A 22,849-nucleotide genomic window follows, 5' to 3' on the forward strand; every position below is an offset into this window, starting at 1 on the left:
CCAGAAAAGCAAACTTCAAGATTTCCGCCAGTAAGGAAGGCAGCATTCCCATTTTTATCCGATGAGTACTTAGGAAGACTGTGTTCTTGTAAATAGTCCCAGTCGTTGCCCTTGCCTTGACTCTGAGGGTCCCTAAGAAAGCTCCTCTCTGAGCTCTTTTTGTCACTGATGAAATGGAGCTAGTTGCCTTGTAGGTCAGCCCTCATTTATTTGCTCTGACGTGAGAACAGAGCCAGACCAGGACTGCAGGGAGCAGGGCCACGTCAGCAGCAACTGCCCATGTCACTCACCCGATTCGACAGCGTGAGACAGAGCATGGAAAGGGGGCTCTGCTTTGGGCAGTAGGAAGGGACTGCCAAAAGATGTTCGGGGGCAGAAACACAGAGCATGGTTTCTCGTTTCAACACCCTTGATCAGGCCCCAGGCAAGTGTGTTAGTCTGGGTACATTAGAGAAGCAAATCCACAGAAACTCATGTACATGAGAGAGTTTTATCTAAAGGGTAAATGTACATTAAAAAAGCATCCCAACCCAGTGCTGTCTAAGCCCATAAGTCCAACATTAGCCCATATGTCTGACACCGATCTGCAAAGTCCTCCTCAATCTCACAAAACACACACGGTGACACCAACTGCAGGAGGAAAGCCGAATCACTGAGCATGTACGCATCTCAGCTGGGCTTCTCCAGCGCCCAGGACTACATCGGGGTAGGTCCGTGTGGATGTCTTGTAGGAAGTGAGCCTTGCCAGGTGAAGCAGGGAACTGGCTAAGGCAGCTGCACCCTGGTCTGACCACCAGAAAGCAAGAGACCCGAGTACTAGAAAGGCAAGGTTTCCCGAGCCATTTATCTCTCTGTCCTTCAAATAATCCCACATGTGTTTATCAGCCAGGTTGGCACAATAAACCTTAACTATCTCAGCAAGGTTACGCAGCCACATCTGTCTCAAAAGATGTTGTTTTCTTTAGCTTTGGTGAATACCCTCCTGTTGTCCAAAAGGAAACATATTTCTCTTGACCTTAGCCAAGGGGACTTACAGCATCCTCTCTTCTCTCATTTAATTTTCCTGTGTATTATTTCGTTATTTATTGATTTTTTTTCCTAAATGATATTTTCCATCTTCCCAGAAAGAAGATTGGCCCATGCACAAGTTGGAATGTTCTCCCATGGTTGTTTTTGGGGAAAACTGGAATCCCTCCGAGGCTGTTAGGCTAACAGCAAGGATTCTGGCCAAACAGGTGAAGAAATGGGCTAGTGTCCATGTGAATTTTCTGTTTTTTCCCCTTGAAGGTTAGAAGAGGAATAACTGGCCCACGGTGACCATATCTTGTCCAGTGTTCTCTTGACTTGCTTCCTGTGACATCCAGGTGGACGGAGGGGAACAAGATGGATGGGTGTCTGCCTTACAGTGCAGTTAGGGTATCCCCTAGGGCGGACCAGGAACATAGCCACCATGGCAGTGACATTCTGAGCTTTGGGGGTGGAGGGAAGACCTTAGTCTTTCAAGGTGTGAGATCTTAGTCTTTCAAGGTGTGAAAGACCAGACTCAATAGAGCTTCCCTAGGGAAAAGACTAAGCTGAGAGCTGGTGCATAGCATTCTCCATCTTTCTGTGGCAACGACTGTATCTGCCCCCCTGCAGACATTCTGCGCACCCCCCTTCTGTGTCTTTGTGTAAGCAGGAGAGGAATCGAGGTAACACCCAGCTGACAAGCAAAGGAGCAGAGAAAGAGTGGAAAGATAGAAATAGAGCCAGGGGGCGGGGAATTGGGTTCACAACAGTGACAACAGAAACTGGAAGGAAAGCAAGGAGGTGCCCTTGACGGGGCAGACAATAGCCATCCACCATTGTGTGCGTAACCGTGCTGGGCCTGAACAGTGGGAGCCAGTTGCTCTGTGACCAACTGTGACCACCACTCGTCCTGGTTGGTTGGTTTGGGGGACTCCTCCTTGCACAATAATGACACTCTGGAAGGACCAGGCTCCAAAGAGTAGGAAACTGCCCCGGGACTCGCCCAGGGCTGAGAATGGAATGGCTGCTGGAAGGTCAGCAGTCTGGACTCCGGGGAGGCTCTTGCTGACACCAGGTGGGTGGCAGGGGCTCTACTGCAAATCTTTTAAAGTTGCCATTTCTTCCACCTCTCCCATTCACCTCCTGCTCCCTGCACCGTTAGACTTTCTCTCTCCTTCTGTGACCATATCAGTGAGCCCGTCTGCGTGGATGCTGGGCTGTGTCAACAGGAGGAGAACATTGCAGGCCCCTGAGGTCAGCATTCCCTGGTGTCAGCTCCAGTCAGGTGCTCTCTGAAATGCCACTGCTGCGGCTCAGAGTAACCAAAGCTCTTCATGGGCTGCCTGGAGGGTGAGCCTGCGAAAAGGCAGCGTTGTTCTGCCCAAAGGAGGAGCAGCTAAGGTGGAGGTCCTTGATAACAGTTATGAAAATATAAGTAGAGCATTTTGTAGAATGAAAGGGTCTGGGACACGGTGTCCCTGGGCCACTATCGGATGTGCTGTCGGGATAAATGAGCCACGATAGTAGATGTGTCAACGGTGTTGGGGCAGGATTGGGTGGCCGATCTTCAGCTGTTATTGATAGTGCTGTGGTCAGGACCCTAGAGGAACTGACGTACTTTCCTGAATGGAAATCTTTCCCAGACAAGATGACTTATTAATCTTCCGGAGAGGCTCCCTGTGAACAGAAGATCTCTGCTACACAAAAGAACCCCAGAAAGGTGTTGGCACTCGTAGGGGAGTCCAAATGTGGTGATAAGTTTACACACGTTTCATTCAACTTGTGGGATAATTGCTTCTCTGACTAATCGTCCATTTAAATGACAAGGTACCTGGCCATCGTTTCATCTCCACGGGTCTCGAGTGATTAAAAAAAAAAACAGGCCATTTGTATTCTGGTGGCTTGCAAAGGCTTAGGGGAGACAGGCTACCAAACCACCAAGGGAAGCTTAACATGTTAACTAGGGAGGTGAGTGCGCCCTGTGAGACCACCTGTATCCCCAAATTGAATAGCCAGATTACAAAGACATGGCCTCGGGCCAGCTCTTGAGCTCCTGCCTTTGAACTCTTGTCAACACCAAGTTTATTCATGTCCTCAAAGCCTAGTGGGTTGACTATTGTCGGCTCCTCTTGGGGTGTCTAGAACAAAGACCGCCACACGTTTAAAGTGAATCTGGGCTCCTAGATACAACCAAAAGAGTTCTTTTTGAAACAGAATTTGAGATCATTTTTCGTCTCTGCTTAAAGAAAAGTGTGAAATGGATGTGGGGGGGTGGGGGGGTGGTTTTTATTCCTTTTCAGAAGGAGAAATAATAAATAGGATGGTGGGTCCACAGACTTAGGCCTTTTAAGTCAGGGCCCCTTGGAAAGTGGTCTCCCCGCCTTCATTCGTTCCCATAACAAGCATTTCTGAGCCTACTGTGTGCATAGTGTTATCTGGGTGCTAGGAGCCCTGCAGAGAACAGGCTTGGGATCGGAGTTGGGGGGCGCTGGGGGTGAGACACCGTGTGAGTGAGTGTATTGAATGTGGACGTCAGGCAAACACAGCCGCAGACCAAGTTGCGATGCCTTTGGTAAGGTTCTTCATTGAGTAAGGTCACTACGTCAATTCTCTCCCCCCCGCCCCTCCCCCCACGTGGCTTTAAAAGTAAAAGCTGGACTTTTTGCACTCATGGGTCAAATCTGTCTCTGATTTCTTCTCCGATGCCTAGAAAATCCAGCCCGAGAGGACGCCGTCCGAGAAGATGCTAGCCGTGAAGGAGTTCGAGTCCCGTGAGTCCTGCCCTCGCTGGGGAGCGGGCATGTCCATAGGGGGACTGGGATGAGGGGCTTGGAGAACAGGAGAGCCTGTGCCTCCGGCAGCGCTGCTATTGTTAATGATTGGTTTTCCCTTTGGCTTACACGCCCTTTTGAAAAATGAGTTTGTTTGACGCCTTTTCCTGGTTTGTCAGGATGACTAGGAAGTAATCAAGGGGTGGTAGCAACTCAAGGTGGAATACTGCATCCCGGGCCGTCTCCCACTGGCTGCTCCGGCTGACTGCATATTTTGGGATCTGTGCCACGCTGCAGTGCTGTAAACAGCTGAGGCCCTTATTGGAAAGCACTAGAGCAGAGGCTGCCCACTTGCTTGACTACGACATAGATCCCAGGGCCACCCTGGGGCCCTAGACCAGGCTTAGGCTGGCTGTCAGTCACTGGTGCTCCTTCTTGACCACTGCTGCTGGACAACGGAGTTTTGTGGCCGGGGTGACTTCTGGCTGCTGGAGGGAGGGGAGAATGGGTTCCTTGCAGCCGGGTCTGCCCTAGCCCAGTGCTTTTGGGGCGCTGTCCTCTTGGGCAGTTACCGGAGAAAGAGAAACCGAGGGTTTCGCCCTGATGCATGACCGACGGGCTTGTCTGTGCACAGATCTGGATAAGCTGGACAATGAGAAGAGGGACTTGATCCAGAGCGACATTGCCGCTCTCCACCACTTTTACTCCAAGCACCTGGAGTTTCCGGCCACAGAGAGCCTCGTGGTGCTTTTTGCACAGGTAAGGATGCCAGCCTGAGGCCACACTTCCTTGAGGCTTTCCCTCTCTGAGCCCCAGCTGGCCCCGCTGAGTGAAGAGGAATGGAAATAGGAAGGCATCCGCTTGATGGCAGGCTCTTGACTCACTTGGCCCTGCTTGTCACTGACATGCTGGGTGATCTTCGGCAGAGCCACTTCTTCCCGGGCCGGTTCTCCCGGACGAGCTGAGCACTGACAGTTCGCTTCTGGCTCAGAAAGTTTATGGAGACAAACGAGTGGTCACAGGGTTACCCAGAGAAGGCAGAAATGCTCTGATGGTTGAGGGGAGGGGGAGAGGGAAAATCACAAAGCTGGATTATAGACACATGTTAGTTTAGGAGATGGGAAGCGGGTGACTACCACAGTATCTATCACTACAGAAAAGAGTGATTTCGAGTTACAGACCCCACAACACACATAAACCCAGCACCGTGGGAAAGCACAGGCATGCACACATGGGTGTGTGCGCAGACAGGCAAGATGCCCAAGTGGGAAGAGGTAAGAAGTTTCAAAACCGTACCAGGGTTTGGCAGGTGATACTTATACGAACTTAGTTTTGTGCTGTAGACCTATCCGTGTAAATACTAGAGCAAAATGGGGCAAAGCTTTGTTAACGTCTTAGCAAGAACCAAGCACTGGGAGGAACAAGTCCAGGTTTGGGTTGCTGGAGACTAGTCACAGGGGCCCTCCAAGCCAGTTGACATAATATAGTTCACGGTATACTGCCCCACTCTCCATTGATGAGCAGGATTGGGATGTTCACAGCTTGCCAGCAGACGTCTCAGGTGCGAGAGATACTGTTAGTCTCTCTCCACCTGGAGCAGAGAATAGTGAAGAAAATTAGTCCACGTGAAGCGTGGTCTCCACCAACCTGAAACCAGAAGAACTAGATGGTGCCTGGCTCCCACTGCCGACTGCTTTTAGGATGAGCGCATGAGAGGGTGCTGGGCAGTGGGAGGAAAATGAGGAATGAAACTCGGTATACGAGACTAGTGGAAGTCCCCAAGACGGTGACCCTGGATCACCGTTTACGTCTGGAAAAGAGCTCGCCCTGATTGCTTAAGTTTCAGCCCAGCCATAAAGCATGTGGTGAACAGTAGCTCTGGTGAGGTAAGCACCCCCCCCTCCCCCAACCAAGGCAAACCAACCCCCCAACCAACCATGTGAGATAAGAGGGCAGCGTTTGCCCAAGGACACAGCTCAGAAGTCAGGGAGGGGACTTGGAACAGCAGCAAGGAGTGGGTTCAGTGAGTGGTACCACTCCACGGGGACCATGATTGACAAGATGAGAAAACGCTTATTTATTGTTGAATGGAAAATTGACCTGCCCTGTAAACCTTCACCCACTTACAATAAAAATGCTAAACAGAACACAAGGAAGTGGCATGTGTAGCGCAGGACTCTTTCCTGTTTCTTAACTAAAGCATTGTCATCGAGTCGCTTCTGACCGAGGGGCATGCCAGTGCTCCAGTGCGGGACTGTCCCCGGAGGTGTGCATGGCGATCCCACAGGCTGCAGTGCGAGTGCCAGCCCCCAGCCCCCAGACCAGTGGTTCTCCACTTCCTCAGGCCACGTCCCGTTCATACAGTTCCTCATGTGGTGGTGACCCCCAACCATAAAATTATTTTCATTACTACTTCATCACTGTCGTTTTGCTACTGTTATGAATCGGGTCACCCCTGTGAAAGGGTCGTTTGACCCCCAAAAGGGTCACGACCCACAGGTTGAGAACCGCTACTCTAGACTAATAGCCGTTTGCAAACCATTTGTGCCACCCGGGGTCCCCAAAGAAAACACTGCTGGCAAGTCAACCCTCTGAAGGGACCCAGGAGCTCTGGAAGCACTGCGGCTCGGGTGTCAGGCGGCTTGCTAACCACAAGGCCAAGGTTCAGATCGGCCCCTCTGCTCCCCAGGGGAGAGATGTGGCTGTCTAAAGATTTCCTCTTGGAAACCCTAGGGAGCAGCTCTGCTCTGCTCTGTGCCACGAGGTCTTCAACTTGACAGAATTGGGTTTGTTTTCTTCACGTAATATGCATTGTTGATCCCTTGACACTGAACTCGGGCCAACAACACCACAGCAAAATCGCCAGACTGAAGCATGTCTAACACACGTGCTCTCCGCAAGACACAGCACAACTTTCCTAAACATAGGAACTCTAGGCAGGGCTTCAGCGCTACATTTGGTGATCGACTCAAGTAGTGTGATGATGTGTGACACTTGGTAGATAGACTCTGAGAAGGATGCTGGTTTACCGTGAGCGCTGAAGCAAGGCAGAATGTTGTCTGGTTCACCCTCAGCTGGGGACATGCATGTTGAGTGACTCAAAGATGTCACTGCTCTGTGGCTTTTGCGAGTGGCCACAAAAGTGCCGTGCGGGTGGATTTTGGAGTGACAAGCAAGTAGGTGATTTTCCCAACGAGCCCTGGTTAAACTGGTGCCGCTGTTTGAGCACTTGGATACTGACCTAAAGTTGGGTGGTTTTGAACTGATGCAGCAGCAGTGGGAGAAAGACCTGGTAAACCACTCACCTGAAGATGGCAGGCAGGCACAGCCAGAGGGTCAGTTCTGCTCCTTGCCACTTGAGGGCTTGAGAGTCCGGATCCACGTGATGGCACCCAGTAACAACAGCAGCCATCGTTGAATTCACAGCCACGGTACCAGTGAACTAGGAACATCAGCCGTCCTTGCTTTGTAGATTTGATAGTTTCATGTGTCAAGTTATCGTATCCATACTGGCAGAGAGAGAGAGAGAGAGAGAGAGAGAGAGAGAGTGTGTGTGTGTGTGTGTGTGTGTGTGTGTGTACATTTAGGCATCCACACATACCTTTTTTCTTACGGAAACTGCTAAGGAGCCCTTGCCTATCCTTAGGACACCGGGAACAAACCAGATCTCCGCGCCCTTTCTGACGCTCCTTTTGGCACCTGGCTGCCTCTCTGCTGCTCCAGCCGCAGCCCTGTCCCCCTGAGTCATGGGCGGGTGTTGTGGGTTCACTGTGGCCCCGCAGCAGCTGGCAGCACAAGGTGACTGCCCTCCTCCTCCGACAGCATCGAGGTGCGTTGTAATCACCAGGAACATGTGCGTGCCCGGGGAGTGTATTTTTGGTGTGCAGCCTCCATCTAGTCTAAATGCTAATTATGAGAATAGCTTTAGCAAGGCACTTACGCCTGATTGGACTTGAAAAAAAGGACTGTGGCCCATGCATCTCTCTTAATATGCAAGTTCACTTTTTTTCTCCTCCAGGGATATCTCAAAGGAAAGGGAAGCTGGCAAGCAAATTGCTATGCAATTTGGCTTAAACACCATCCCGCCTCCCGAAAAGGAACAGTAATGACACTTGCTCTTATAGAAGTCTTTGCTTATGAACACACACACACACACACACACACACACACACACACACACACACGCGTGCGCACATGCGTGCGCACTCTTCCAGAGTAAGAAGAGGAAGGAAAGGCAGGAAATGGATTGATATTCATAGAGCCTTCAAAAATGAATGTAGGGTCAGAGAACTGACCCAGGGGGATTGACATCAGGGAAGGAGACCAGGAAACACAAGAGCGTCCCTATCCCCCTACCCGCTTCCCCCAGAGGTGGTCAGTGGCTGACTATACCTAGGTCAGTTTTGAAAATTGTTGTCAATTTCTTGTTTTCTCCATTCTGCAAATATTTCTGGTCATGCGAGGGGTGCCAGACACTCCGGAAGCATCCCAGTACTCATCGAGACCGTAGCCATTATTCTGGACCCGTAACGAGAAGCCAGTCCCCGGAGAAGGTCTTCCTACTTGGTAACGTGGAGGGCTAGTGAGAAAAAGAAGATCACGGTGAAAGGGTCCGACACAGGCCTGCAGCCTTGGCCTCAACCATGGCAGTTGTGAGGATGGTGCAGGACCGAGGGGTGGCCCGTTCTCGTGCATGGAGGGTTGCTTTCCGCTGGCACAGATTTGACGGCACCCAGCCCACAGTAAGGCATAGTTGGCACTCCAGTAAACGCTATTTAATTTACTCTCACCTAGTGTTGGTTGTTGGACATTGGCTAATAATCAAAGACCACTCTGCTTTCCAGTCACTTCTCACTCATAGTGACCCTGTAGGACAGTAGAACCGCCCCTGAGGATTTCCAAGACTGCAACTCTTGACAGGAGTTGTAAGCCTCATCTTTCTCCTTTGGAGTGGCCCGTGCTTTCAAACTACTGACCTTGCAGGTAGCGGCTTCAAGCACAACCAACTGCACCATTGGGGCTCCTCCGCTGATTAATACTCTGAACACAGAATAGGTCAGCTTACTTGGAGTTGGCAAAAGGCTAATTAACATGATACATCATCTACTTCAGGATTTCAAAGGCTGAGAATTGTTTTACTACAAACCTGCGATAGCCCTTCCCTTCTCCTCGTTTCATATTGAATTGTAAGTACTGCAGGTCAGATCCACCATAGCCCTTTTTTTTTTTTTTTATGTGGTGAGGTCTTCCAGCGTAGCCATTGGCCAGTTAGTTCTAAGTGATATTGAGCCACATGAACGCTGAGTCAACCTGACCAGTCTTAGAAGAAACATGGAATGGTGTGACAGGAGCAAGCCTGGCTGTCAGGATGTCCAGTTTGAATTCTGACCCTTGTTCTGCCCTGTTAACATGGCCTTGAACAAACCACTTGGTCATCCAACCTTCCTAAGCCTCAGCTTCCACAGCTGCAAAGTAAGTGTGCAAACCCTCTCCCAGTATCCAGCCTGAAGTGCATGCTTAGCGAATGCTGCTTTAGCACGCCCATCTGTTGACCTGAAACAGACAGCGAGTTGTCTCCTGGTGTGACATGCGGCTCCAGGCTAGCATGCATGGCTCCTAGTCAGTCTTCTCTGCAGTCTCTGGCTTTGTGGCCTGTGCAAGTCACTGTTCCTCCCTGGACCCCACTGGCAACATCTGAGATGTTGAAGAGGGAAGAGCTCCTGCCCAGTTCTCAGGTGCCCGATAACATGTGGAGAGCACCTCTTGGTGCCTCCCAGGAGGCAGGTGTCCCCTGCGGGCACCGGTTATAGCCAGTTCATCTTTCTGTCCACGCTGCCTGGCATGAGAGGGCTCACCAAGACTCACCCTGAGTGTCTATGGAAGGATTGCATGTCCAGAGTGATGTAGAATTTTGGGATGTCCAAGTTTGTACCTTCAGTCTCAGCCAAGCTGGGTGTTCACAGTGGGGGAGTTAGAGCCCGTGGTGTACTGTGACACTTTCTTTCAAAGGATGGGCAAGTGGCAGGAGGCTGGTTTGACTGAGACTCAAACCACAGGGCCAAGGTTTCCTTACTTCAAGCCCTTGGTCACTCTGTCTCTGTGAGGTCAGGGGGGCGGGCAGTCACTAGATAGATTGATGAGGGCTCTCTTGTGTACCCCCTTACCCTGTAAGACAGGCACTGGGTCAAGTGACTCCTTTTTCGCTCAAGGGGAGAAAACTAAGGACCAAGGGATTCAGTAACAATCTCAGGATCTCAAAATCTGTGGCATCATGGGAACTAGATGTCAAGTATCCTGACTCTCACGCCTACCAGCAGGCTTCAGTCCATGAAGCCCTGGGGGTCTAGGTAGCATTCCTGGACTGCTGTAGGTAGGATAGACTAAGAGTCCCAACCGCATCCACTGCCTTGAGTGGAATCTGACCCTTCACTACCTTATATAATAGCATTGTTTCTCAAATTGAGTGATTACCGCCCCCTGAGGTGCTGCAATGATTCAAGTTGACTGCAAAAACAGATAGCCACGCTTTACCCTGGACTAAGGGCTACAGTACAAAGGTTTGTAACTGCCTGGGGGACACTGGGTTTTCTGAACAGGGAGCCCGTGCTGTCCAGAGCTGTCCAGGGTGTTGTGATCTGTGCATGAGCACACGGCCTCATCGTTCTCTCATAGAACGGCTGGTGGGTTTAAACCACCAACCTCGCAGGGGAACGACCCAATGCTTAATCCACAGTGTCACTTCCAGCCTTGATTGCGTGTGTTTATTTGTTCACACCTGGGCCAGAGGGCCAGATTGTTTGTACAAAGTTATGCCTTGGCCAAAAAAGAAAGAGTGTAAATCACTAAACCAGTACATCTTCCTGGATTTTTTGTTAAAGGTGCAAGTCAGTGAAATGATTCCATCCCAGAGAGGAGCTTCACTCACTTTTCTCTTCCTGTCTCTCCCTCCCCCTCCCCCTGCAGGTTAACTGCAATGGCTTCACAATTGAAGATGATGAACTTTCTCATTTGGGATCAGCAATATTTCCCGAGTAGGCTGAGTTTGACTTCGTTCCTCTTCTTTTTCACTAATTTAACACTAATTTGATTTTTAAAATATATTTAAATAACCCACCTAACTGCGTGTGCCAGGCATGACACTCCAAGTGAATTAAGACACCTATTTTAATTCTGCCAGATTTCAAAATATTTCCCCTACACTTAAGGATCTGAAGGTAGTAGTTAAGAGAACAGTTGCTTGTTAAGCCCCGCCAGGCAGCGAGCTGTTATTAGAGAACGTTTTACAGTGCGCGTAGAAGAAACAGCCTGTGTCCTGCTGAGAAATTTGCTTTCTGCATATCTGTGATTCTGGAAGTCTTTGGGTTTCTTTATACTCAAAGGGAAGCATTAATTGCCAACCAAGAGTTGGCCACAGGCTGGTGTAAAGCATCCATGAGCTGCGTCTCCATCTCTCCCTTTTGAAAAACACCAGCGCAATTTGGAGGAGGGGAATGGACTTGGAGTGAATTTTCAAAGCGCCGTAGGCCTTCCTCTCTCTGCTCCAGGAGGACTCAACGCCGTTCCCGAACAGCTAGGCACTTGGCACATGGGGATCTCAGCGGCTCTGGCGGGAGTGGATCGAAAAGCAGGTCTGGCCATGTGCCGTGTGCCTGCTGCAGAGTCCACTACTGTCAGAGCTGTCCTGCGCTCTGTCTTTGAAGTGAGGGCTTCATTCCAGGGGCCTCGGGGGTTCTACAGTGCTCCTCCGGCCCTCCAGACGCAAACCCTCACTTCATCAGTAGAGCGCTGAAGCCCTTCCCTGCCAAGCCCCCATGTGAGTGCTTGCACGGCACGTGGGCACTGGTTCCACCTGCACACTGCTGCGTCCCGGTGCTGCAGGGGCCGCCGTAGGTGGGAGTGGATGTAGGTACTGCCTCACTCCTGGGCTGTGTGTGGGGGAAGCCTTTGCTCCTGGTGTGGATGTTGGTTGCTGCCCAGCCTGAGAGACAAGTGTCCAGGGCCATGTGAACTGAGCAGCTACTTTGGAGAACAAAAAGACACTCCCTCACATCCTATTATTACCTTTGGGAGGCCCAAACGGTGTCTGCCGTTTGAGTTCTGATGGAAAGGAAAATGGTGTTTTGGGTAGGGCAACTCTTTGAGACTTTTGCCTCTGGGACAAAAGGAAAGTGCAAAAGATTGTGGCAGACACGCCCCCTCCCCTTCCTCGTAGAAAGCCCTCAGGGCCACCCTGGGGCCTGTGACAGACATAGGGGAGAGCTCTGCTCGTGGCGGTGATTGTCAGGGTTTGCTAGCGCAGGCAGAACAACACTGGGCCAGAAGTCGGTGACAGCAGAGAGTACGTGGATTCTCTCGCTCAGTCTGGAAGCTGTGAATCCAAATCCAGGGCTTGTCAGGAGATCCTTCCATGCTGCCTGAGCCTTGCGTGTCATTTCTCTGTCCTGCCTTTACCCAGTCCACCCAGTCATGACTTAACTTACCGGTGGCAGGCCTTCAACCCGTTTGGCGGGGTTACAGTTCACTTCATGGCAGTGTCTTCCGGATACAGGTTGGTTTCTGCCTTTGGCCTCACTGCATTTCCTGATTTCCTTAGAGAGACGCCCAGAAGTGTCTCACAATGATGCACTTCCGGATGATTCCTCCATGCCATGGTCCAGGCATCTGCTATCCATCAGACTGCCCTCTCAGTACCCGATTTACGGGGCTTCCCTCACCCGGTTCTCTCTGCGACACGTGCCAGGCAGCTGGGTGCGCCGCAGTGCAGGTCCCCAAGGACGGAGGCAGTGAAGTTGCTCCTAGTCTGTCCAGACCCAGAGCTGGAGGCAGGCCGCTCTGCCCTCCCGCAATTGTCCACAGAATCAGTGCCCCTTCAAATCCCGGCAGCTGGCTCTTGGCCAGGCTCAGCCACCCCTTTGCTGTTTTGCTTTCTAGCGACAAGCCGGTGAGGGCTTGGGCTGCTGAAGCATCAGGGTGGTGACATGGGCCACCACGCAGTGACATGCATGGATGTGCCAGCCACAGGAGCACAAACCCCCATTCCCAGCTGCTTTAATTGGGGGAAAAATCCCTCATGGCTGCAATCACATGGGCATTGTGATTTCAAAGACCACATTTTCAGAGATCAAGCACTTTTTTCCTGTAGTTTAGAAATTTTTGTTCTTGGAACTTTGACCTTGATATAATCAGACAGCTCAAAGCCCCTCGCGTAGGCGGATCTCTCTGTCCTCCTCGCCATCCCTGAAAAGCAAGCGGCGACAGCAGGGACAGTAATGTCCCAAATTCCAGATGAGGAAATTGAGGTGCTGGGAGGCCCCCGGTGGGCTTGGGAAGGGGAGCCCAGGCCACCCAGGGAGCCCATGGTGACGACTTGTCGGCATCTGAAGAAAGCACACGTGGGCAGAATGTCCCTCGTGGGATCGCTGCTGGGAAGCCAGCGTCGAGTGGAGGAGCAGTTAGCTGCCGGTGTGGGGTTTTCGACCAGCATCTAACAGGAAAGAACTTGCGTGAGGTTTCGTTGCTGGTGGTCTGTGCCGCAGACGCCACTGTTTTTAGTGGTGGGTTTCACTTTTCATTGTGGTCAAAAGTGATTGTTCGTGGCCCCCAAGGCAGCCTGGTCTTTCTTCTGAGGCTCCTCTGTGTGAGTCTTTCCCCTGGTAGTCCAGCCCTGACAAGCACCGGCCTTAAGTTAAAGGTTAAGATGTTAGGTGCATTCAGAATACGACAACCAGCGTTTGTTTTGAGGAGATAAGATTGCTCTGACTTAGCAAGCGAGCAGCCAAGCGGAGTGATGGTGTAAACAGTGTCCCTGCCTCGCTGAGAAAGGGTCTGTTCGCTTTCTTCTCTCTCCTGATTGACAGCGTGGCATTGATGAACCATAGCTGTTGCCCCAACGTGATTGTGACCTACAAGGGGACCCTGGCAGAGGTGAGAGCTGTGCAGGAAATCAGGCCAGGAGAGGAGGTGAGTGCGTGGCCTCAGGTGGCAATGGCAGGCCGCCTGTGTCACGTGGTCCCCAGTGCTCCAGGGGGCTGGTAACCACATGGGTGGCCTGTCCGGGGGCTGGGCTTCCCCGAGGCTGCACGCTTTAGGGCTTCCATCTGGTGCCTACCACCCCTTGTCCGGCCGAGAAGCACCCGGAAAGAGTAAATGCAGTTGAGCTAAATTTCCCAAGAACGGGTCTAGAGGTTTGCAAAGGAAGCAGTTTGCCAGAATGAAGTGTCCGATTCTCTCTGGTGTGTGTGACTCCCATCGCCAAACGAATGAGTTGAGTTTCGTTTGGCCGCCGCCTCCGCCAAGATCGGTCAAAGGCGACGATCCTCTTTAAAAGCGCGTGCAGGAGCCCAGGCGCTGCTGCTGAGGAGCCCCGGCCGACGCGCACTGTTTGGTGGCATGCCTGTTCCCCGTGCGGACAGAGCGCCTTTTCCACGGTTCAGAATTAGGCCATTGGGGGCCAGGGGGCGCTCTAGGTGCAGTGGTGCTGCCCCGGCGAGGAGAGCCCGTGTTCTGTCACCTGTCCTTGCGGTGACCACAGGGACTCCGTGACCCCCTTAGAAGACATGCCTCATCCCCAGAAGGCCTGCCCGGCACATGCTGTATGTATGCTGTGTGCACTGGTATCCCCAGCAAGCCACACGCATCCTCAGGGATGTGACCACGCATTGCAGCAAGAGCTTCCCTTTAGTAGTGGCGACACGATTCTGAGGTGCGTGTGTGGACGTGAGGCCGTATTAATATCGCCGCCCCTGTGCTCAGTGGTGATGCGGTGACCTCTGTGCCCACTGTGAACTGGGGCCAGACCTACGTCCATTTAGTGCAGGTTGAGTTTTGCACCCTTTGCCAAATTACTCATGAGGAGGCCTCCCCTGCCCCCCCATGCCGGGTCCGGGTGTCTGGGCGGCTGGATGTCTTGTAGAAACTGCCCCATGCTTACTTCTTTATCACACAGACCGCTTCATTCTGTTAGAACTTAAACCGCCAGATACCCCTGCCTTGAGGACTACCGGCAGAGGGAGGAGCAGTTGGTCACTTAGACTGGCTCCTGCAGGCCAGAGACACTGAAGTGGCCTCTGTCGCCATCTTCTGGGCCCTTCTGTTGTTGCACTGCATGCCCGTCAGTCACCGAGGAGGAGGAAATGTGGCAGGTCCTTGCCATGGGAGGCCCATTGGCTTCTGTTTCTGCCTGCCATCCTGCTCTCGCGCACACATCAGAAATGTGGTCACGGGACACCAGAACTTAAGACCGCCACTTGCCCTTGAGAGAGAAAGGAGTCCTTTGCCCAGGGTGTCGGAGTGAGCTGTGCGGGTGCTGGGAGTGAGGAGAGCTTGGCTGCCCCACAAGCTCACAGCCCCGTGGCTGCCCGTCCACCTAGTGCCTGGCAGTGCCCAGAGTGGCGGCTGTTTCAGTCCATCTGTTCAGTCAGACGTGCGCCGGATTGTGGGATGATCAGCAGGCGTGGGCGCAGGGAGCAGGTAACGGACAGTTAAGTGCTGGTTCCCTCCATCTGCTTTGTGCCCTAGTTATAGACCCGGGTAGAGAGCAGTGAAGAGGGGAGCCCAAAGGCAGGGCTTTTCCAAGTTCTGTGGCTCAGCTAGAGGGGCCAGGAGCTCGCCCTGGGGTAAGGGAACGGCCAGCTGGTGTTCTAGAAACTGTGCTTCCCTGGACGAGTTGACGCCGTCACCCCAGGCTGTGCAGAGCCTCCTGCTCCACCACCGGCTACTGTCAGGAAGAAGGGTTTGCTGCTTCCCGCTGCCGCAGAGCTCCCTCAGCAATGAGTAACCTTCCCAGGTTACGGAATGGAAAGATAGAGTAACAGCCCGGTGGCATGCTGTGGGTTAGGTGTCGGACTGCTAACTGCAAGATTGGTGGTTCAAACCCACCAGCAGCTCCATGGGAGAAAGATGAGGCTGGCAGCCGTTATACAGCTGCACAATCTCAGAAACCCTAAATAGTCAGCATTGACTTGACGGCAAGTTCAAACAACCAGTCTCACTGCCACTGAGTCAAAATTGCTCTTTAGCAAATCAAAGCTCTGACTCTTTGGCCCCCTCAGGTGTTCACCAGCTACATTGACCTCCTGTATCCAACAGAAGACAGGAACGACCGGTTAAGAGACTCCTACTTCTTCACCTGTGAGTGCCTGGAGTGCACCACCAAAGACAAGGTGAGTGCTGCCGCCCCAGCGCAGGCCCGCTCAGACCCCACCCCCACCGGCGCATGCTTTCTGCAGAGTTAGCTCCCCTGGTCTGCCACAGAGCGTGTCCCCCAAAGATGTGGCAGCCCCTTTAAGGCAGCACTGCTTGACAGCCAGGCGGAATCCAGTTAGACCAGGTGTCTGTGAAAACCTGCTCCTGGTAGCCGGGAGAACGTTTCCACTTCACCCTGTAAATCAGGGCAGGCCCGGTCGAAGAGCTGGTCTTGAAAGGAATGAATGCTCAGACAGGGAGGGGGAGAGAGATGTTCTAGGCCAGGGCTCCTCAAACTTTAAACAGGGGGCCAGTTCACTGTCCCTTAGACCCGTTGGCGGGCTGGACTATAGTTAAAAAAAAAACTAGGAATAAATTCTTATGCACACTGCACATTATCTTATTTTGAAGTAAAAAAGCACTGGCGGGCCCGATAAATGTCCTCGGCGGGCCGCAGTTTGAGGACGCCTGTTCTGGGCTTTCCAATAGGTTCACCAGAGTATGTGGAATTATTCCTTGGCTTTGTCTAAATTCTTATGATTGTCATTTCCTAGGAGTGTCTTCTCTCAATGGCTTGTAGCTGGGTGAACAGATGCCCCTGCTCAGGGCAAGCACCGTCTTAAGTATGCTTCTCAAATCAGGATGGTCTAGGAAGCCCTGGTGGTGTCATGGTTACACGTTGGGTTGCTAACTGCAAGGTCCGCATTTCAAACCCCATCAGCTGCTCCATGGAGAGACAACTGCCCACGGGCAGTTCGACCATGTGCTGTAGGATCACCGTGAGTGAGCCCTGATAGTGCAGTGATTATGCCCTCAGTTACTAGCCCAAAGGTGGACAGCTGGAATTGGCCCGCTGTGCTGCGGAAGAAAGACTTGGCACTCTGCCTCCCTAAAGATTGCCCACTGCTCTGGAGTCCATTCGACTCCTAGGGCCTGCAGGCTAAATGCTTCAGGAAGCTTCATCCTGCGGTCTTCCCCGCCCCCGCCAGTGACTGAGGGTTTAAACTGCGGACCTTACTTGGCACCTAGCCCAAGGAACCGCCAGGGCTCCTTTCCCTCGGCTGTGGCCTGGAAACCCCGTGGGGTTCTTCTCTTTAGCCCAGTCCTGCCAGTGTGCATAGACCCTGCGGCAGTGGGTTTAGGGTTAGGGAATTCGTGTTTCTGTCTTTTCAACCTACTGGCCGATTTCCTCCTGTTTTTGTTTTTTGTATCCCTGGAAGAGCAAGTCTGTCCCCCTTCACATGAGATTGCAAAGTGTTTGAGAGGTGTCTCCACCAGTGGCTTCCCTGGGAGGTAATGTTACCCCTTGCCTTTTGGCTGTTTTGCTCAGGATGAGGCCAAGGTGGAAATCCGGAAGCTGACCGACCCCCCGAAGGCGGAAGCCATCCGAGACATGGTCAAGTATGCCCGCAACGTCATTGAGGAGTTCCGCAGGGCCAAGCACTACAAATATATCCTTTACCCCCTGCCCAGCAGCTGAGCGCCACGCCCTGAGGTGGTGGGAAGTCTGGGAAAGGGGTCAGGAGAGAGGTGGGTGTGAAATTTTGGATTTTGAAGGAAAGGGGGTCTCCTGGTAAACATAGGAAGGTTCAGTGACCACCTGTTACGATGGTGCCAACCATAAGCAGCGTTGAAATGTGTTTTTTAGTTTTTTTGGTACATAATACACATATCATACAATTCAGTAGTTTGGCTTTATCAAGAAGAGTTGTACCAATTCCCCCAGTCAATCTTAGAACATTCTCTTCTTTTCTGCAGACATTGCGATTAGCTCCACATTTCCCCAACCTTCCTTGCTGTCCCCCCCAAGAAACCCAGTCACACTCTAGAGACTCCCCTGACCTGGATTTCATAAGATGATGTTTCTATTTGACTAGTTTGGTCAGGGGCTCAGCCTCATAGCAGAGATTCATTCTCTAAGACTAAAGAACTCAGTTCTCCAAGCCCATTACCTAGGGCTGTTTTCACTCGGGGCAGTGCACAGTGTGTGCCAATTTACATACACGCACAGCTAGTGCTCACGCGGAAACTGAGGGAGGTGTGGTCCTGGGTGTCAGCTAAGGCCACAGGCTCACAGTTGTCAGCCTACTGTCCCAGTTTCTGGGCTTTGCTCTTGGTTTGCTGAGTACCAAGAGCTGGGCTGCGACCACTCCCCCACCCTACCCTCACCCCCTGCATTGGAGCCCTGGTGGACAGTAGTCAAGGTTCAGTCACTCACTCGAGGCTGTCGGTTTGAAGCCACCTAGCGTCTCCCTTGGAGAAAGGCCTGTTCTCTGCTCCATCGAGATTACAGTGTGGAAGAGCTTGTGGGACATATTCCATACTCGGTCCCCTGTGGTCCCCAGTGTACTGAAAATATAGTTGATGGTCCCTGGAAGCCCTACCACCACTACGTTACAGCATTTTCTTGAGAACTGATAAGGAATTAGATTTGTACCCCGGAGTAGAACTAGAAGCCATGGGTTTGAGGAAGGCCCAGTGTTTCTCTGCATAAGAAGTGCTTCTCCCGGTGAGGCCCCACTTTAAAATGCCCCATATCCAGCGCTCCGCACCCTGCCTTCAGCGGAGATTTGGACTCCGGTAGGAGATTTTGAGGGTCTCTGATTCTGATCCCCATGCTTTTCATGCAGCCGTGTTCTCTGCGGTGACAATTCTCTGTTCTGTCTTGTGTTTGAGGCCTTGCATTCCTCCTAGCTTGTTTCTTCAAGAAAAATGTCATTTCTTTCACCCTCACCTGGTTTTATCCAACTGACTCTTGGGGGTGGGCAGGTGTGCTGGTGGCAGGCCAGTGGACCCCAAGGACCCATTGAGCCCAGCCTTGGGGAGTGAGTCTCCCTGCCAGTTTTGCCATGCCTGTGGTTTCCTTGACGCCACAGCACCCCCTAGTGAGCTGCTGGAGATCTGCGAGCTCAGCCAGGAGAAGATGAGCTCCATGTTTGAAGACAGTAATGTGTACATGCTGCACATGATGTATCAGGCCATGGGCGTCTGCCTGTACATGCAGGACTGGGAAGGAGCCTTGCGATATGGACAGAAAATCATTAAGCCCTACAGGTGACTGCCTGGCTTTTCTGATGGCCCTGGGAAGGAATAGTGCAGATCAGAGGCGTTGTCCTCTGCCTGCACCATGCTGGAGCAGGCCTGGAAGGGCCGTCTCTTCTCTGCATCCACTCTGGAAGGCTGGGCCTAGGACGCCGCACTGCCTGGCCAGGCTTGAACGTGCACCATCTCCAGGAGACCCTGAGGGAGGCAGGTTGAGGTGTTGCAGAGGGTGGAGGGGAGTGTGTGGTCCCTTCTGAGCCAGCACTAGAGCATTCAGGGCAGTGTTTAAAAGACACCTCCCCGCCCCCCACACACACCCTACTAAGTTATGTGGCACTTACTGATCAGCAATTGGTGACCTTGAAACCCCTGCTTTTGCATAACCACTACTCCACCAGGCTCCTCGGGAAGGGAAGGTTTCAGCATTTCCCCCAACTACATCCATTTGCAAGAGGCAGCTTCCCCTTGGGCTCCCCCTGCTGGCTACTGGGAGCAATGGGGGCCGGGTAAGTGGATGGCAGAATTCTCGGGGCCATGGAAGGCGCTGACTCCCAGAGACAAACCTGTGAGCACCCTCTTGCTTTTCCAAGTGGCAGCCCCAGTTCACAGAGGGGGCCTAGCCTACATGAATGGCAGGTGGGATGTGGTGATGTAAGGGCTCCCTTGGATTGAAGGAAAAAAAACAGTTGGGTTTTTAACCCGGCCTAGTAGCAGATGCTAGCTGTGTTCCTGACCGAGATGGTTATGTTATTCAGGAAGTCACAGCGTGCCTTCTGGTCCTCTGACCGGTCACTTCAGGCCTGGGCTGGGGGTTAGGGGGTGCTTTTATGTCACATACTTAGGGGGTCTGCCTCTGACCAAGGGCCTGGGACCCCAGTCCTTGAGGCCTGGACATCTGTGTGTTCCCCGAGCACTGCGGGCATTTCTCATCCACTCAGCAGCCTTCAGAATCCCTTCAGGCTCTAAGGCCGGGACTGCACAGTTTGTCTCTGGGAGTCAGCGCCCTCCATGGCCCTGAGAATTCTGCCCTCCACTTACCGCCCCCATTGCTCCCAGTGGCCAGCAGGGGGAGCCCAAGGGGAAGCTGCCTCCCAAAACCTGCTCGTGGTAATAGATGTAGTTGGGGGAAATGCCAAAATCTTCACTTCTGTGGGGAGCCTGGTGGCGTAGTGGTTATGCATTGAACTGCTAACTGGAAGGACAGCAGTTCGAGACCAGCCACTTCTCAGGAGAAAGAGGAGACTGTACTCCCGTCAAAGAGTTGCCATCTCGGAAACCCCCGGGTCGGTTCTACCTTGGTCAATTGGGGTGGGGGCTGGGGCTAGGAGTTGGCATTGATTCGATGGCAAAGATTTAGCCCCTTCCTTGGGGGCTAGTGAGGAAGCCCTCTGGCCTCATGCAGACTTCTCGGTGAGGTAGAGAGGAAAGTGGGGGTGGGCCCCTTAGCCTGGTGGTGGTCCCTCTGCAGGGCCTTGGCCTGGTGGGCCTCACCCAGAGGTCCCCCTCTGGCCTACTCGGGTTCCTGGCCCCCGGCTCTCCCCGGGCAGCACAGATAGATGCCTTCTGCCCAAGAATACAGCTAGAGCCTCTCTCTCTGGAACAAACTTTCTGGATAGGGAGTAGAACAGATTTGCCTGTAAGATAGCACCTACTCACACAGCCTCCAAAACCCACAAGGGCAGCTCTACCTGCCCTGGGGCGTCACACAGTCACCATCAGCTACACACACACACTGACACTCAGCAGTGAGCTGCCTCCTGGACCGTGTTTCGGGAGGAACGGCCACTATAAGAGTCAGGCAAGAGCACCTAATGTATAGAATGCCCTCTGCTTGGCAACCAGAGCCCTGGTGGTGCCATGGCTGGCTACAAGTCAGGCTGCTAAGCACCAGGCCAGCAGTGTGGAAGCACCAGTCGCTCAGCGGGGCAAAGATGGGCTTCCCGCCCTGCCTCTAAAGAGTGACAGTCTCCGAACCTCACAGGGACAGGTCTCCCCTGTCCTGCAGGGTCCCTTGCAGTCAGTTTTTGGGAGGTGTTGGCCTGACAACAGAGCGAGCATCTCTAGAAGGCACAACTTTTCTCCTGACTTCTCGAGACACCTCATGCACGTGTGTGTATGCGTGTTTGTGTGTGTGTGTGTGTGTGTGTGTGTTTTCACACATGCTTGGACTCGAGCTGCCTTTCTGACAGGATGTGATAGGCCCACTGGCGCAGCTCAGGAGGGGACATTTCATTTAAAAGATGCTCTCTTGATTGCCGGCCTTTGGACACCCCGGCATGCAGAAATCTGGGCCTGGATTGAGCATTGCGCTTACGCCGTTTGCGGAGAGGATTTCTCTGGGGGTCTTCCTGTGGCTTTTCAGAAACATCGAGACCGCATGAAACAAAGCACGTCCCCGAGGGTCGCCAGCTTCTTGCTATCCACTCTTGCCCCCTGGGATCCCTGGCCGGGTGAGAGGTGTCCTGGCTGCCCTGGAGAGCTCAGCCCTGGGCTGCCCCACGTGGGGCAGCTGGGCAGCCTTTGCTCAGGCCACCGCTGTTCTCTTTTCTCTCCCTGCAGTAAGCACTATCCTGTGTACTCCCTCAACGTGGCCTCCATGTGGCTGAAGCTCGGCAGACTGTACCTGGGCCTGGAGCACAAGGCCGCTGGAGAGAAAGCCCTGAGGAAGGTGGGTCTTCCAGCCTGCAGTGAGGGTCCGGGGCGTGGCCAAGCTCCTCAGCGACATCCCTTGGTGCCTACACCCATTGCGGGACAGTGAAGGACTCCTGACCCACCACCGCTGCCTGGGGGAGTGGAAGGGGCTGGACTAGGGAGGGAAGGAGCCGGGCACTGTCCGCACTTCCTGTGAGGGAAGCAGCACTGGAGGGGCTGGCCAGAGGGTGCTGTCAACCTCCTTCAGGGGGAGGCTCTGACTTGGGACAGAGACCTCGGTGAGGGGCTTCTCCATTTGTCTGTCCCAGGGGCTCTCACAGTAAAATCCAAGGGGTTGGACAGAGATCACTGCTAAATAGATAGCTTCATTTATGCCAGAGCCCACAATTATGTTTCCATTTTTCTTTGAATTCTCACACATCGAATGAGATTTTCCTGATGACGTAACTACCCCACCGAGGGTGGGTGGTGGAGCCTTAATTCAACCTCTTTGGGTCTTCTTGAGTCCAGAGCTCCAGGTCCTTCCCCTTGTGCTGGGGGTGTGATGTCTGGGGGCCCCCAGATCCTGGGCGGCTTGTGGCCCAGGGCTGCCAGAGGGGCTGGGGAATGTGGAAGTGAACAGTCTGTAAGCCTCATCCTTGGGGAAAGCGGTGTTCGTACCGCAGACGAGGGCATGTCGGGAACCGCGGGGCCAGGACTCGGTCTGCAGTCCTGTCCTCCAGACAGCGGCGCTCGCTCAGAGGCTGTCTGGGATGGAGGGAGTACGGTTCCGCGTTCCAGAAGACAGGGTGGGGTGCCCAGCCAGGCTTCCGGGGTGGGTTAAGCCTGAAGGGGTCAGTTTTTAAATCACAGGATGACAGAGGGAGGCCGAAGAAAAATTTTAGGTCCCGCTACCAGCCTGTCCTTACCTCTTTAGAACTGTGAAGAGCTGGTAGGTGACAATGCCCGAGGCATCCATGAGTGAGGAGGGTGGTACCTTTTAAACAGGTGATTCCTGAAGGCCAACCCTGTTACTCGGCCTGCCCCCTACTGGCTTGAGATTCAAGAGGAGACTAGAATGTACTAGAAAGGAAGGGCTGCTTCCCAGGGCCTCAGACAGTCCAGATTTGAGAGAATTAGTCAAGTGTGTGAACAAGGCAAGACTAATTGTAATAGATCCCATTTGATAAATGCATTTCTGTGTCACCCACCAT

General features: G+C 52.9%; 1 protein-coding gene across 3 annotated transcripts in view; it reads left to right on the forward strand.

Annotated features, from left to right (window-relative positions):
• Positions 1-22,849, forward strand: part of SMYD2 (SET and MYND domain containing 2) — a 61,854-nt gene that overhangs the window by 37,234 nt on the left and 1,771 nt on the right. For 2 of the 3 annotated variants that reach the window (XM_004699890.3, XM_045298219.1), the window contains exons 3-11: positions 1,125-1,235; positions 3,719-3,779; positions 4,414-4,538; positions 10,743-10,810; positions 13,637-13,739; positions 15,830-15,940; positions 17,293-17,413; positions 18,842-19,016; positions 21,564-21,672. In XM_004699890.3, the coding sequence (XP_004699947.1) occupies positions 1,125-1,235; positions 3,719-3,779; positions 4,414-4,538; positions 10,743-10,810; positions 13,637-13,739; positions 15,830-15,940; positions 17,293-17,413; positions 18,842-19,016; positions 21,564-21,672 (984 nt within the window). The remainder of the gene's footprint in view (positions 1-1,124; positions 1,236-3,718; positions 3,780-4,413; positions 4,539-10,742; positions 10,811-13,636; positions 13,740-15,829; positions 15,941-17,292; positions 17,414-18,841; positions 19,017-21,563; positions 21,673-22,849) is intronic. The other variant, XM_045298220.1, reaches the window with a different exon arrangement.

The sequence above is a fragment of the Echinops telfairi genome, unplaced genomic scaffold (genome assembly GCF_000313985.2).
Source record: "Echinops telfairi isolate 266 unplaced genomic scaffold, ASM31398v2 ScPeMD7_7424;HRSCAF=8462, whole genome shotgun sequence".
Lineage (NCBI taxonomy): Eukaryota > Metazoa > Chordata > Mammalia > Afrosoricida > Tenrecidae > Echinops > Echinops telfairi.